The sequence below is a fragment of the Arachis ipaensis genome, chromosome B05, assembly GCF_000816755.2.
Source record: "Arachis ipaensis cultivar K30076 chromosome B05, Araip1.1, whole genome shotgun sequence".
NCBI classification, from domain to species: Eukaryota; Viridiplantae; Streptophyta; class Magnoliopsida; order Fabales; family Fabaceae; genus Arachis; species Arachis ipaensis.
In genome coordinates, this window is record NC_029789.2 from 18,850,721 (window position 1) to 18,864,696 (window position 13,976).

At 35.4% G+C, this 13,976-nt stretch overlaps 1 protein-coding gene across 1 annotated transcript; it reads right to left on the reverse strand.

Annotated features, from left to right (window-relative positions):
- On the reverse strand, nt 5,204–7,087 carry LOC107643226 (putative 12-oxophytodienoate reductase 11). Its single transcript, XM_016346818.2, has 4 exons — nt 6,656–7,087; nt 6,449–6,579; nt 6,146–6,322; nt 5,204–6,050 (listed from the first exon to the last, which is right to left on the reverse strand). The coding sequence occupies exons 1-4, from the start codon at nt 6,871–6,873 to the stop codon at nt 5,467–5,469; spliced, it is 1,110 nt and encodes a 369-aa protein (XP_016202304.1). The 5' UTR covers nt 6,874–7,087; the 3' UTR covers nt 5,204–5,466.

Consider the following 13,976-nt stretch of genomic DNA (forward strand, 5'->3'; position numbering starts at 1 on the left):
CACTACTTTATTTATTAAAGCATCTAATGATGATATACTCCTTGTTCAAGTTTATGTTGATAACATTGTATTTGGATCGGCCAATGTATCTTTATGTGAAGAGTTTGAAAAACTCATGACTAGTAAGTTTGAGATAAGTTTAATGGGAGAGCTAACTTTCTTTCTTGGCCTCCAAATTAAACAAACTCCTAGTGGTACCTTTATTCACCAAGGAAAGTATGCAAAAGAACTTATCAAAAAGTTTGGCCTAGAAAATTCCAAACCAATGGGTACACCAATGCATCCTAACACAAAACTTGAAAATGATGATGATGGCCAAGATGTGGATGAAACAAGGTATAGAGGAATGATAGGTTCACTTATGTACCTTACCTCCTCTAGACCGGATATTGTCCAAAGTGTGGGTGCATGCTCAAGGTTTCAATCTCACCCAAAAGAATCCCATCTTTCGGCTGTTAAGCGCATCATTAGATACATTGAGGGGACTTGTAATTATGGATTATGGTATCCTAAATCTGATGACTTTTGTGCAGTAGGGTTTTGTGATGCAAATTATGCGGGAGATAGAGTGGATAGACGGAGCACATCCGGCATGTGTTGCTTCCTTGGAAGCTCACTCAACATGTGGTCAAGCAAAAAGCAAGCCACAGTGACTTTATCCACAGCTGAAGCTGAATACATTTCCGCATCTGCATGTTGCTCTCAATTAATTTGGTTAAAAATACAGTTGGAAGATTACAAATTAAAGATCAATAGTATACCCTTATTTTGTGATAATATGAGTGCTATAAATATTTCAAAAAATCCTGTTCTGCACTCAAGAACCAAGCATATTGAGATAAAATATCATTTTATTAGAGAACATGTGCAAAAGGGTACTATTGATATTCAATTTGTAAAATCTGAAGACCAACTTGCTGATATTTTTACAAAACTCCTCTGTGAAGACAGATTCTGCACCTTGAGAAAAAGTTTTGGAATGTTTGATTTAAGTTCCATTGATAACTTGTGAAATATTGATTCTGCCCAGTTTTATCTCGTAGGAATAGAGGAGATAAAAATCAGAGTGTGTTAAATGGGGTTTGAACAAGGGGGAGGCTGCACAGAATTTAATTTTCATGGGCCATACCAAATCTCTTTAACCCCACCATGACGGTTTTGTTAGTTCCTCATTTTTGAAAATCACAATCCTTTTTGTTGTCCCATCAATTGGTTCTCACCACAGAGTAACTTTTTCTGACTCCATTATTCTCTTTGCTCTCGTCACCTCTTCTCCAATTTCCTTTGCTTATCTTATGATTCATCACATGTGGGAATCAGTTAGAAGTACTAAAAAGGCTAATCTCCCTTATGGAATGTTCCTCACTAGTATCTTTGAGTATTTTAAAGTTGATTTAACTAATGAGGCTGTTGAGAACAAGGTTTCACAGATCAAAGAAGGAGGAGCTTCTGGTAAGAAAAGCAAGCGCTCAATGCCTTCTGAGCCGTCACTCAGCGACCTTGAGAGTCGCTCAGCCAAACCATCTAAAGTGACTGAATTCATCAGTGAAGTCCTTAACGAATTCCTCAATGTGTCTACGTTAATGTTTCAATCCCACAAGGCTGCCCAAAAGTTAGCATATGAAAATGAAAAAGTTTGGGAAAAATGTCAAGAACGGGTGGGCTTGATAATTCAAAGCTTTGAAGATGAGATAGGGACAGAGAACAAAGAAGAAGATTCTGGCTCGGAGTACAACCTCTTAGATGATTGATGACTGTTCTTTCTTTTTATATTTGATATTTGGCATGTTAGGCTCAATCTAATACTGTGTTAGTTTATTTTGGTACTCTAGATACATGATACTGTGAGACATTCTTGACATTTTGGATATATTTTGCATATTCTGTTCTATATGTCATCTTTTGCAGGTGCCCCTTGATGCCAAAAGGAGGAGGAAAGTGCTGAAATTGAAATCATGAAAACAGAAAATAAAATCCATATGGATTTATAATTATCCTTGTTATAAATATTGTGCTTGTGATACATTTGTTTTAATAATGTGGTTGCCTGGTTGTTAATATGCATTCTTGTAATAGATCTATCTTGATGAATATGCTTGCTACAATAGGAATAGGAATAATCTGAATCATCTTGGTAAACCTGCTTGCTGAATACTTTATTTTTGGCAGTTCCTTTAAGCATTAGGCATGAAAAATAAATGTTAAAAATTGCTGTGATCATGCCATAATTAAAAATATTTTCTTACCATAAGTATGTTGCTCTGAATTTATTGAAAAATCTTTCAAAAATAGCAATTTACTTTCAAAGATAATTTTTTGGTTAATATGTTGTGAGTTTGAGCAGAAAATCAAATTACTGATAACAAATGAGTTTTGATTATCATTCAACTCTGCTCATATATCAAGCATTCAGTAGTATGAATTGGATATGCTGAATAACATTGTTATTTTAGGCTTGATTAAAAATATTACAGGTTAGAGCTTCTCTTGGTAAAAATAGCATATATTAAGGGGGAGCCATGTGACATTCAGAAAGGAGGAGAAATTCAAATCTTCAAAGGGAGTACTCAATACTCAAATCTTTAAATTTCTTTTCATTTCAATTTTAATAATGTTTGTCATCAAGGGGGAGATTGATGAGTTTGGAAAACTCTAAATTAATATCAGTGATGACTAAACATTATTAATATAATTAATTGTAAATTATTAAATTAATCTTGAATTAAATGATGATCAAAATAATTTTGCAATGCAGGTTTTCTTATTGGGCCGAACAGAAAAGAAGAATTATTACAAGCCCAATATGCTTAAAATCATTCAACCTTGATATTAAAATTATTGTAATAATGGTGGCTGAAACAAGTGTTTTATTAAATGGGCCAGCAATTGTGATACAAGCCCAATTAAAAGTCTTGGTATGAGACCAAATATGCTTGGTCCGAAATTAAAAGGAAATGGGGCACAATATTGTTTTATCCATTTAACAAATGAAACACATTCCTTTGATTATGTTGCTGCATGCTCCAACGGATATCACTTTTATCCTTTGATGGAATCCAAATTTTATTAATTGGAGTTATTGCAGACCTTGGAAACATGAGAGAGAGTTGGTCTTTGATTTGATGGACATCATTAAGCTACACGTTGCTCAGCAAAGGGAGTGGAAAATCAATTTAACTTTATTCTCTTTCTTTGCTTCATTAATTATTGTTCACAACTTCTCTCTCTCTCTCTCACTTCTTTCTTCCCTTCGGTCATATCACAGGAAACTATGGAAGCTATGTTAAGCTACCAAAAGAAAGAAGGAGCTACATGCATCAAGACCATCAAGCTAATGGCAAGAAAACATAAAAAATGTAGTGGCTAAGATCTTCAACCATGAAAGAAAAGATATGGTGATGAGATCTCAGCTTCTCAATACCAAAAATAGATGATGAAGATTTCGGCCAGCAAGGAGAAGATCTTTGGAATGGCTTGTCTCTGCTTTTGGGTTCACTCATCACAGAAGGTAGTTAGGGTGGCTACGTGAGGGAGGAAGCAAAAGTGGAGCAGATGAAGCTATCATCATCATGAAGCATCAAGGGCCAGGGATTCATCTTGGAGAGCAAGGCAAGGATGAAGGGCTCGGATGGATGAAGATTGGTGACCAAAGAAGGACTAGAGGTAATTGCATGTTGGGTTTTGCATGGGTTATCTCTTCTCTCTCTCTGGTCGAACCGGTTCTGTTTCTTGGAGAAGAAAAAGTTGGCTTGGTTTTTGGTTTCAACTGTGGAGGCTTTCCTCTTCTATAAAAAGGGAGAACAGCCACAGCTTGAGACAAGGAGAAAGTGGGAGAGTGCAAGGCACAGAGTTCTCAGAGCTACCTGAGCTAACAGATTTCTCTTCTCCTTCAATGTATTCTGTTTTGTAATTTTCTGTTTAATTTTGTCATGTCTTGAGTCTCATGGAAAAAGCCATAAAGCGGAAAAAGGCAGAGAGTGCAAAATTAAAAGAAAAAGCCATAGATGTCCTTAGAGTTCCTTTGTTCATCTATGTTGTGTTTCATGATTCTGTGGGAATTCTCTTGTAAGTTGGGTTAGCACTTTACAGTCTGTAATCAAGAAGATTATAGTGAAATTCCATCATTGTTGTGATGGAGACTGGATGTAGGCTGCACTGCACTTAGCAGCTGAACCAGGATATATCTGGGTGTAATTTTCTCTCTTCTCTACTCCATTTCTGTTTCTACTGCACAGGAGCTAAAACTGAAAAATATCTCGTGCCAAGTGACAAGACAAAAATAAAAGTCTCGTGGCTAAGGACGAGACAAAAATAAAAAAGTCTCCTAAAGTTATTTAAAAGATCAGCAAGTGTTATTGAGCAAAAAGGGGGCTAAGATTCAACCCCCTTCTCTTAGCCACTGAAAATCATCACAATAAGAACGAGATAACAGATGTGATTCTATATTAATAAAATAAATAAATAATATTTAACATAATACAAATTATTAGAATACTTTTAGGATACTATAAATTAATATATCATATAGGTATATCTCGTATTAATTTTATGTTTATTTAGTTGATTTTGTCAACATAATTATATTATATTCTTCACTTATAATAAGCATTCTTATTGTACTCTCATATAACAACAGCATCTGAATATCAAATTTATTCTTCACTTATTGTTAAAATATATTTAACATACATATATTAATAGAGTATATAGATATATTTTGTATTAATTTTATGTTTATTTAACTTAATATTATATTAATCTTATCATTTATAGTTAGATTATATCCTTAAATCTTTATTGTGCTTCATAAAACAATGATATTTGAGTATCCAATTTATTTTTGAATTATGATAATGAATTCTCACACAAACAATTATTCCTAATATCATTTCAAAAGTATTAAGATCGAAAAGGATTTTGGGGAGGGGGATCCTATGTCTTTGTGAGGGGAGGAGACATCATTGAAGTTGTTTGTTCAACCTGAGTCCAACCGGAGCTTACTCTGGCAATGTTTTTTTTTTTCATTGACCTAAACTTTCACATTTTCCACTACATCACATGCAGCATTGTTGAGTGTTCCTCTTTGAATATGAGAGTCCAAATTTACAAATGTAATCCATCTAACATTTAACTGTTGCTTCATGATAAAAAGAACTAATATTTGTTAATTGTGGATTGAAAGAGGAAGCAGAAACCAGAAACAGAGGTCAAACGTGTGGTCAAACAACCCATGGCAATCATCACATGATATTCATTTGCCAACATTTTCTTTTCATTGCTGTATACTGATATTATTACAAGCCAAATAATAGAGTACATATCACATTTAAACAATCATGAACCTTGCACAAAATGAACTAGATTCTAAGCTGTGATAAAAAATATATTAAGCATCATCATTCTTAATGTGCAAGCTAAGGGAAAGCCAAGCCTATTGTCTTTAAATTACTGGTTTCTTACTTTCTTTTATTCTAGAAATGGATAATCAGTGTAACCAATAACCGGATCAGGAATATAGAATGTTTGGCGATTGTACTTGTTAAGAGGGGCATCAAGTGCAAATCTCTTTGGTAAATCAGGATTAGCCAAGAACCAACGACCATAAGCAACAAGATCTGCCCTGTCTTCAGCTATGGCTTTGATCCCATCCTCTCTGTCATACCCTCCAGCAACAATGAAAGTGCCATTGAAGGCCTTTCTCATTGGCACCAAACTGTGAGGGGATTCCACCTTTTCTCCAACAGTTTTCATCCTCGGTTCAACCATGTGACAGTAGAGAATACGATATTTGTTGAGTGCATTAACCATGTAAAGCCCCAATGCTTCAGGGTTGGAGTCTCCAGACTCTGCATACTCTGCATAAGGTGATAGTCTAATTCCAACTCTTTCTGCTCCTACCTCATTCACAACTGCTTCAACAACTTCCAACGGAAATCGACAACGGTTCTCAAGGGATCCACCATATTTATCTGTTCGATCATTCACTTTGTCTTTCATAAATTGTTCGAGTAAGTAGCCATGAGCTCCATGGATCTCAACCCCATCAAAACCTACAATTTGCATCCCCAAAAAGTATGTGAATTATTCGAACACAGGAAGCAGGTAGTTTATGAAAGTGAATCGGATTATGAATGAGGTCACTCACCAGCTTCTATAGCATTTCTTGCAGCAAGTCTGTAGTCATTGACAATAAGAGGAATTTCTTCCGTTTTTAGCCTCCTAGGTGGTGTGAACTGTGCTACATCAATGCCATTGCTTCTGATTTGTGGTGTGAGTGGCTTGTCAGTGGAAGATATTGGAGCTTGCCCATTCGGCTGATAACCTATTCAATGCACATCGCGCTACAGTTAACCATAAATTTTAACCTAAAAGTTCTTGCATTTTCATATTTAATTGATAAAACAGTGAAAAAACAATAAGATGAATTGGAAGAGAGCGAGTAGAGTACTTGAATCAGAAACTCTTCCAACATGCCAAATCTGGCAGAAGAAGATGCCGCCCTTGGCATGAACAGCATCGACGATGGGTTTCCATGCTTCCACTTGCTCCTTAGTCCATATTCCGGGTGTGTGGGGATAGCTGCAAATAATTAGTATGAGATCAGATCCATGTAAAGAAAACAAGGAAAAAAGAAGGTTTGTTAGAAGACGCGTACCCCTGAGCAGTGTCGGAGACGCCGGTGGCCTCCGAAATGAGAAGGCCGCCCTTGGTGGTTCTTTGGGAGTAGTACAAAACAGCGTGGGGCTGTGGAACATTGTTGTAGGACCTCTGTCTGGTAAGTGGCGCCAACACAACCCTGTGTGATAAATTGAACTTCCCCATCTTGTATGGAGTAAGGAGAGGATTAATGGCTGAAGAATCCAGAGCTGCCATTGTCGAAGCCAAAGAATAGTGGAATATGAACAAATAAGTAAAGGCAAAATTGTATGGATACAAAAGATTAGCTCTTGGGTATTTATACAAGGTTGAAGGAAGACAGGGGGCATAAAGAGGGAGGTGACGTGTGCAATGGCGTTTGCAGGACCGACAGCAGGTCAACTTTGCTACCAACTTCTCCAATTTCCTTCATCTATGTTATGGACGGCTACAGGGGCTGCTAATATTACTAAGGCCGCGTTTTGGAGACAGGGAGGTAAACAAAAATACTCGAGGGCAGATTGATGCTGAGTCGCTGTATAAATTGAGATAAAGATTAAATTAATTTTATATCAAATTAAGTTTTTGTATTATATTTGATATAAATTATACATATATCTTAGTATCCTGTTATAAATCACAACATATATGCTGATTCTCTGAGACTAACCATTAACCATCAGCTTTGACAATAGATCCGCATGACGACACTACCGTCATCGCATAATGGGGCTAGCAACCAATTTACAACACACAATTACAAATGTACCTGGATGCTAAAACGTCTATATTAGTCCTATACCATTTTCTCTTCCAGGTTCGTACTCTATCATGGGACAATTCCCCAAGTCAAACTCCTCACGCCACCACAAAAGTGGAAAGCTTAACAAACTACTACAGGGTTTTACTTTTAAGAAAATTTTAAATATCGGTATTCCAGTTATTTTAACTGTTGATTTCAATTAATATATATTATATATATTTTTTATAATTCAGATCAATGGTTAAAATAATTAAAATACTGATATTTTCAGTACACTTAAAACTCTTCTTTACTTTTATCATTTGTTCCCAATGATACAAGCCAGTTATGAGGGACGCAAAAATTATATTGATCTTGTTAGATACTTAGGATTAATAGGTAACTCTCAAACTTGTTGCTATTCAGATTTTTTATAATTCTATAAGGTGACTTGTCAGGTATTTCATCGCACGAATCTGGAATTTTTTTTGTTGCTATTGTTTTAATCATCTAGATTTAACATAAAAAATATTAACAATGATGATTGAATGGAACATGCGACCGATTGATCCTTGCATCGATTCGTAACGGTTAAATGTTTCCTTTTAGTGAATCCAGCTCTTTTTTGAGAGTTTGGAAATGACAGCATAAATAAGTTAGCCAAGTATCGAAATCTTATTGGACTGTTAAATTATTTGGTTTTTGGGACGAACTTAAATGGATGCAGACTGCAGCTGCTGGGGGATGTAGGACTGTGAAAAAGAACGTTTATTAAAAGTGATACCGAAGTTATTTAAATTTTTGCTTTTTTTTTTCAAAAAACATGAGCTATTAGGTTAATACTTAATATTTATGAAGAGTGGAGCATATATTACGTTAAAAAAGATTAATAATGACCATGCATATTTAAACCATTCCCAATATATCTTTTTAAAGGGCATATTACACAAGAACGTCAATAAGCTCAAGGAATTAAATTAAATCTCAGTTTTTCCAAAGAAAACTTCAATTGAATTCTACCATAGTGTAAATTTTTCCTGATCCATATAGGTCAAGGATATGTTTGGTTCACCTTGTACTTATAAAAGGTATGCATAATTTAGTTACAACAGAATATTATCATTCAAAACAAATATGAAGAATTTCGGGTTAAAGAATAAACTAACCAAAATTTTAGCATTTCTAAAGCCACATATCTTCAGCTGGTGGATGTGAGGATTGACCTATTATGAGACAAACAACACATGAATAAATTAATTCAGCAGGTATAAGACAGATTGTATGATGAGAAATCAAATAAATAAGTTTTCATAAGCAGTGGCGGATCCACGGGGGACCTAAGGTGGCCATGGTCCCCCCAAAATTTTTTAAAAGAAATAGTAAATAGTAGATTCTAATAATTAATAAAAATAGTTCTATTATACTAGCTAATTAAAGTAATCCTAGTACATTTTTGAAATATTTGTTTCAAACCATCAGAGGCATCAGCGCCACTTTTCTCTCTCTTTTAGTGGTTCCCAAACTTTTGGTCTTCTACTCTTCTCATTCTAATTTTCCTTCCATACTAAAACAAGACATATGAAGAAAAACTATTGAAGAGAAGTGAATAGCAAAATATTAACCATTGAATGCACAACAAAGATTCAAAGAGGTATATTTCAATTTTTTTAAGTTAATAACAATGTCAAGTATTATTTATATTATTTATTTAAAATAATTAATTTATTTTTTTTTATAATGGTTGATGTGGTTAAAGCTCCAGATTTTCAGAATTTGTCTACTCTTGCTGAATTGTGTCAAAAATTGACAGAGACAAAAATCAAATATATATCCTTTAATTGATAGATTAATTCGTCTTGTTTTGACTCTTCCTGTGACAACAGCAACAACTGAACGGACATTTTCAGCTATGAAGATTATTAAAACAAGGCTTCGAAACAAGATGGAAGATGAATTTTAAGCAGATTGTATGATTGTATATATTGAAAAGGAAATAGCTTCAAAATTCACTTCAGAGATGATAATTGATGATTTTAGTTCTATGAAGCATCGTCGAGCAAGTTTAAAAATATCAAAATCTTAAAGTATGTAGTTGAACATTGACTTTTATATAATATAATTACTTTTTTGATATATATGCTACAAATCATATTTTGTTAATTTTTTGTTATATTTATATTTAATTGGCCCCCTCTTATGAAATTTCTGGTTCCGCCACTAATCATAAGAATATACCAGTAATTTTGAGATTTTATGTCCCTGTGACAAACTCCAATGCTGTTGTGAAGATAAGCAAGTGCTTTAAATATCTACAACATAAAAAAGAGTAGAGATTAATGCACACCAACAAAGTGACAAATACGATGGGTTTAAGATCACAATCATAGGGACAAAAAAAATAATACATATAAATAATATCAACAAAATAGTAATTGAAAGTGACGCGGGAGAAGTAGAGTTAGTAGGTTAATTATATTAGTTAATTATAATAAGGGAATGCAAGTCCCATATTGTTTAGAATAGTGAACTTTGTGTTATGTGTTAGTTCCACATCGTCCAAGTTATGAAGGTTTTTCCTTCTCCCACTAGTATAAATAACTCATGTACCTTTTATTTATAAAATAGAGTTGAAGTTGATTTGAATATGAAATAAGCTGTGTGCTTATTTTCCTTTAGACTCTTTGAGAGTAAGAGATGTATCTTTGACTTGGCCAACCAAGGTGGGTTTATGGCTATTTTCACCATAGTGGAGTTGTTAACCTCGTCAAGATTGGTGACCCAAACGATATCCCGGCGTCAGTTTGGTATTAGAGCAAGGTCGGTCCACACGGCCTTCACCTTACTTTAGTAGAATTTTATTTGATTTGTGGTGCAGGTTTTTGGCGTGAATTTGCTAATGAGATCATCTGCTGTCACAAGTCTTTTCATGCAAGAGTTCTTTTCAATCCAGGAAGAATGATGTGGGAGCAAGTAGAGTTAGTAGGTTAATTATATTAGTTAATTGTAATAAGGGAATACAAGTCCCATATTGTTTAGAATAGTGAACTTTGTGTTATGTATTAGTTCCACATTGTCCAAGTTATGAAGGTTTTTCCTTCTCCCACTAGTATAAATAACTCATATATCTTTTATTTATGAAATAGAGTTGAAGTTGATTTGAATATGAAATAAGCTGTGTGCTTATTTTCTTCTAGGCTCTTTGAGAGTAAGAGGTGTATCCTTAGCTTGGCCAACCAAGGTGGGTTTATGGCTATTTTCACTATAGTGAGGTTGTTAACCTCGCCAAGATTGGTGACCCAAACAACATCCCGGCATCAAAAAGACAAGTCAATAAAGATAAAAATTATGCTAAAGTTGTTATAAATTATGCTATCTTAGGACAGAAACAAAAAATATTGACAGACACAAACTTGTTTGAACAAAGAGACAGATACATGGATATAAATAGAGATATGACTATTTTGTCTTATTTCTATCACCTTTTTTATATTTTCTACTATGAGACACTTAGAAAATTTGGAGTTAATGGTGGAACATATACCTATTCGGCCAATGAATGTTGTGTCAACCAATAAAGCAATAGGATCAACTGTCAAAGCCATAGCAAAAGGCACTGCAATTGACAATATTTCTCAACCAAGGTTGTCTACTTTGAAAACAAGTCTGAAGTAAGAAGAAAATAAAAAAACAGTCAAGAATTACACCTGTAGAAGAGAAATAATGAAGTAGCAATGAAAATAAGTATCTGGTATCCCTAAATAAACTACAAATTGAAATTCTGCTCCCATCTTATGCTGAAATGAGTTTGTCAATCATATCAAGGAAGCCAAATTAAGTTTTCTACTTATGAAACCAACATGAAGAGTTGTTGTTAATAGGGCCACTAAAATGATACTAGATACCAGAATTCAGACGCCAAAAATATGTTTTCCATATATATATGATTTAATACTGGCTTAAAAATCAAAGCATAGTATCAATGATCAAGGAACAGTTATAACAAGTTGATAGAGCAAGTGGAGGCACTTAAAAGTATAACAACTTAAGTAAATTCCTTAAAAGCTTTTTCTACAAACAGAAAACATGAAGACGAATATCTATGCAGTTCACAGTGCACGTAATACCAGGAGAAAACAAGTATTCATATTATTATAATCAATCCTATAATTATGAAGAAATTCACTGAAGACCTTACTCAATTTCTTCTAACAATCCCCAATTTCTGACCTAAAAATAAATTGAATAAGGAAGAAAATCAAAATATGGAATTAAATAAAATAAGTAGCAGTTAGCACAGAACAATCGAAACCTAGAATTAAACAAAATAAGGTTGATGAGGAGAAGAGAAGCTCAAAGAACAGAAACTAATAGAATACCTCGCAAATCGCATCAATGGAAGCAAATGTACCATCAAAGGAGAAGCATTGATAGACATGAAATCAATGGAGGGGAAGAATCATTGATGGAGGAGAAGCTCGTAGAGCAGCAGTGATATCGTTTTCAAATTCTGCCACACCAATACAACTCTCACACACATAAAACAAGGAATCGAAGATTCTTCTCGGAGCTTCAGTATCGTGAGATCCAGGTGCTACTCTGATATCTACCTAGCCATAATTTATGTATGGAAAATTGCAGAAAGTAGCCCAACCAAAAATCAAGAACAAATTATAAATTATAACAAAAATTAGAATGCAAACACTAAACAATAAATGCTAAATAATAGCACGGAAGTGAATCAAAAGAAAAAATAGAACAACAATAAATTACTGAATCAATAACAAATTAAACGCAAAAAATAGCAACAGCTATTAGAACAGAAACCAGTGACCAAAGCAGGCATCATTATACCAAATCAATATTCAAATCAAAATAAAAACCAAATCAATTAAACTCATAGAACAAGAGACACTTGAGTTACCTAAACAGAGGTTGAGCCATAATGAGGAGGCAGAGAACCAGTGACAGGGCAAGATTCAGAAGTAGCGACATCCAGAGGGACGACAGCGTGACAGCAGAAGCAGCAAAGCAGAAGCAAAAGCTTCGATGGCGGCAGCTCGCAGAGACTGGGACGCTCCTCCGCGACGGCGATGACGGTGCTGGTGCGGACTCCATGAACAGCGACGACGGTGCTGGCGTGCACTCCATGAACGGGGACGACGAGGGTTCCCTCCCTTCTCGCGTTCGGCCTGTCTCTCTCCCCTCTTGAACACTGCGCACCTCTCTCTCTCTCTTCCCTTCGTGACCGGTGGCTCAGTGGCAACACCACGGTGGTGATAGGCTGAACGGTGACGACGTGACGGTGGCTCTCTCTCTTACTCTCTTCGTCATCTCTGTGTATGTTTGTGGTGTTATGTGTGTGTTGTGTGTTATGTGAGGGTCAAACTCATATCTCCGTGGTATTGAGAAACCCGATTAGCAAGCTCAGAAATGGGGAACTTATCACTCCAGATAGATTGAGGATTCACTCCATCTATGAATCCATGGAGCCTCCTCTTCCTCTCAAAAGCCGACTTACCCCCGGCATCATAATCTCCTTGAGACAAAACCTCAAGAGACTTTTCTGAATCCATTTTTCTTCTTTTAGAAGAAGGAGGAGCCTGGGCAGTAAAGTAAGTAGCATCCCTACCCGCCTCCTTCACAATGCCTGACCCACTACCACCCTTTCTCGCCTTTCCTATTAAAAAAAGAGTGAAGATGAGAAGTGCTTAAATTCGGTACTCTTCCACCTATGAAACAACAAAAGCCTCATGTCAATAATCAAGTCACTACACAACAAAACAAAAAATAACATGTATTACCTATATAAGACTCCAGTCTTTGTCTGTCATTTTCTTTATCAAAATTCAACAACTCAGAAATTGATAAACACTCACCCTCAGCAAAACACTCTATCAAAAAATCCAAAAATCTATTTTCCTCCTCACTCCTTTCTACGGCTTCCATAATCTACATTGGTTCCGGACACCAATACAGCGAAAACTTCTCTATCAACTCGCCATCTAAATAAAACGGATATTCAATCTCCAAGGACCAAACCCTCACAAATATCGGTTTGAAAATTTTGAAAGAAGATTTATATAGTACGAAGAGAAAGCAACTGGAAAAGCTACTAAAGAAAACCCACAGATCTTTTCGAGCCCCTTTAGACTGAAACAACGAAAAGAAGATATTTAAAGAAGTAGAAAAATTTAAAAATTCCATTAAACACTTAAACACTCAAAGGAATGCCCAAGAATTGGGATGCGATTGCGATGGAGCGCGGTAAAGCTGGGTCAAAACCTTACACTGAAAATTGGTGAAAGGAAACTTCAAGTAAAGCTCAGTAAAACACGGGGTATACATATAGAAATAACCCCAATCTCCCCTCTTTTCACACACTCTCTGATCACTGTCACAAGGAAGCAACTCAATACCCACATTCGAACTATCCTTAACCAACTTCAAAGCCTTAAGCTCACGAAGTGATTCCTCGTCACAGCAGGAAGAAGAACGAGTCTTCACATCCACGTGTACCCAATGATAAGGGTTTTCACTTTTCACTTCAACCACCTTTTCCTTTTCTTTTTCTTTCTCTCTCTCTTTTTCTCTTTCCCTA

What these genes read in the sequence shown, in the direction of transcription:
- LOC107643226 (XM_016346818.2), bottom strand. Translation starts at nt 6,873, where the DNA reads ATGGCAGCTCTGGATTCTTCAGCCATTAATCCTCTCCTTACTCCATAC. An exon ending in GTCTCCGACACTGCTCAGGG is followed by an intron (nt 6,580 to 6,655) that starts GTACGCGTCTTC and finishes AATTATTTGCAG; the next exon opens with CTATCCCCACACACCCGGAA. An exon ending in AAGAAATGCTATAGAAGCTG is followed by an intron (nt 6,051 to 6,145) that starts GTGAGTGACCTC and finishes TGCAAATTGTAG; the next exon opens with GTTTTGATGGGGTTGAGATC.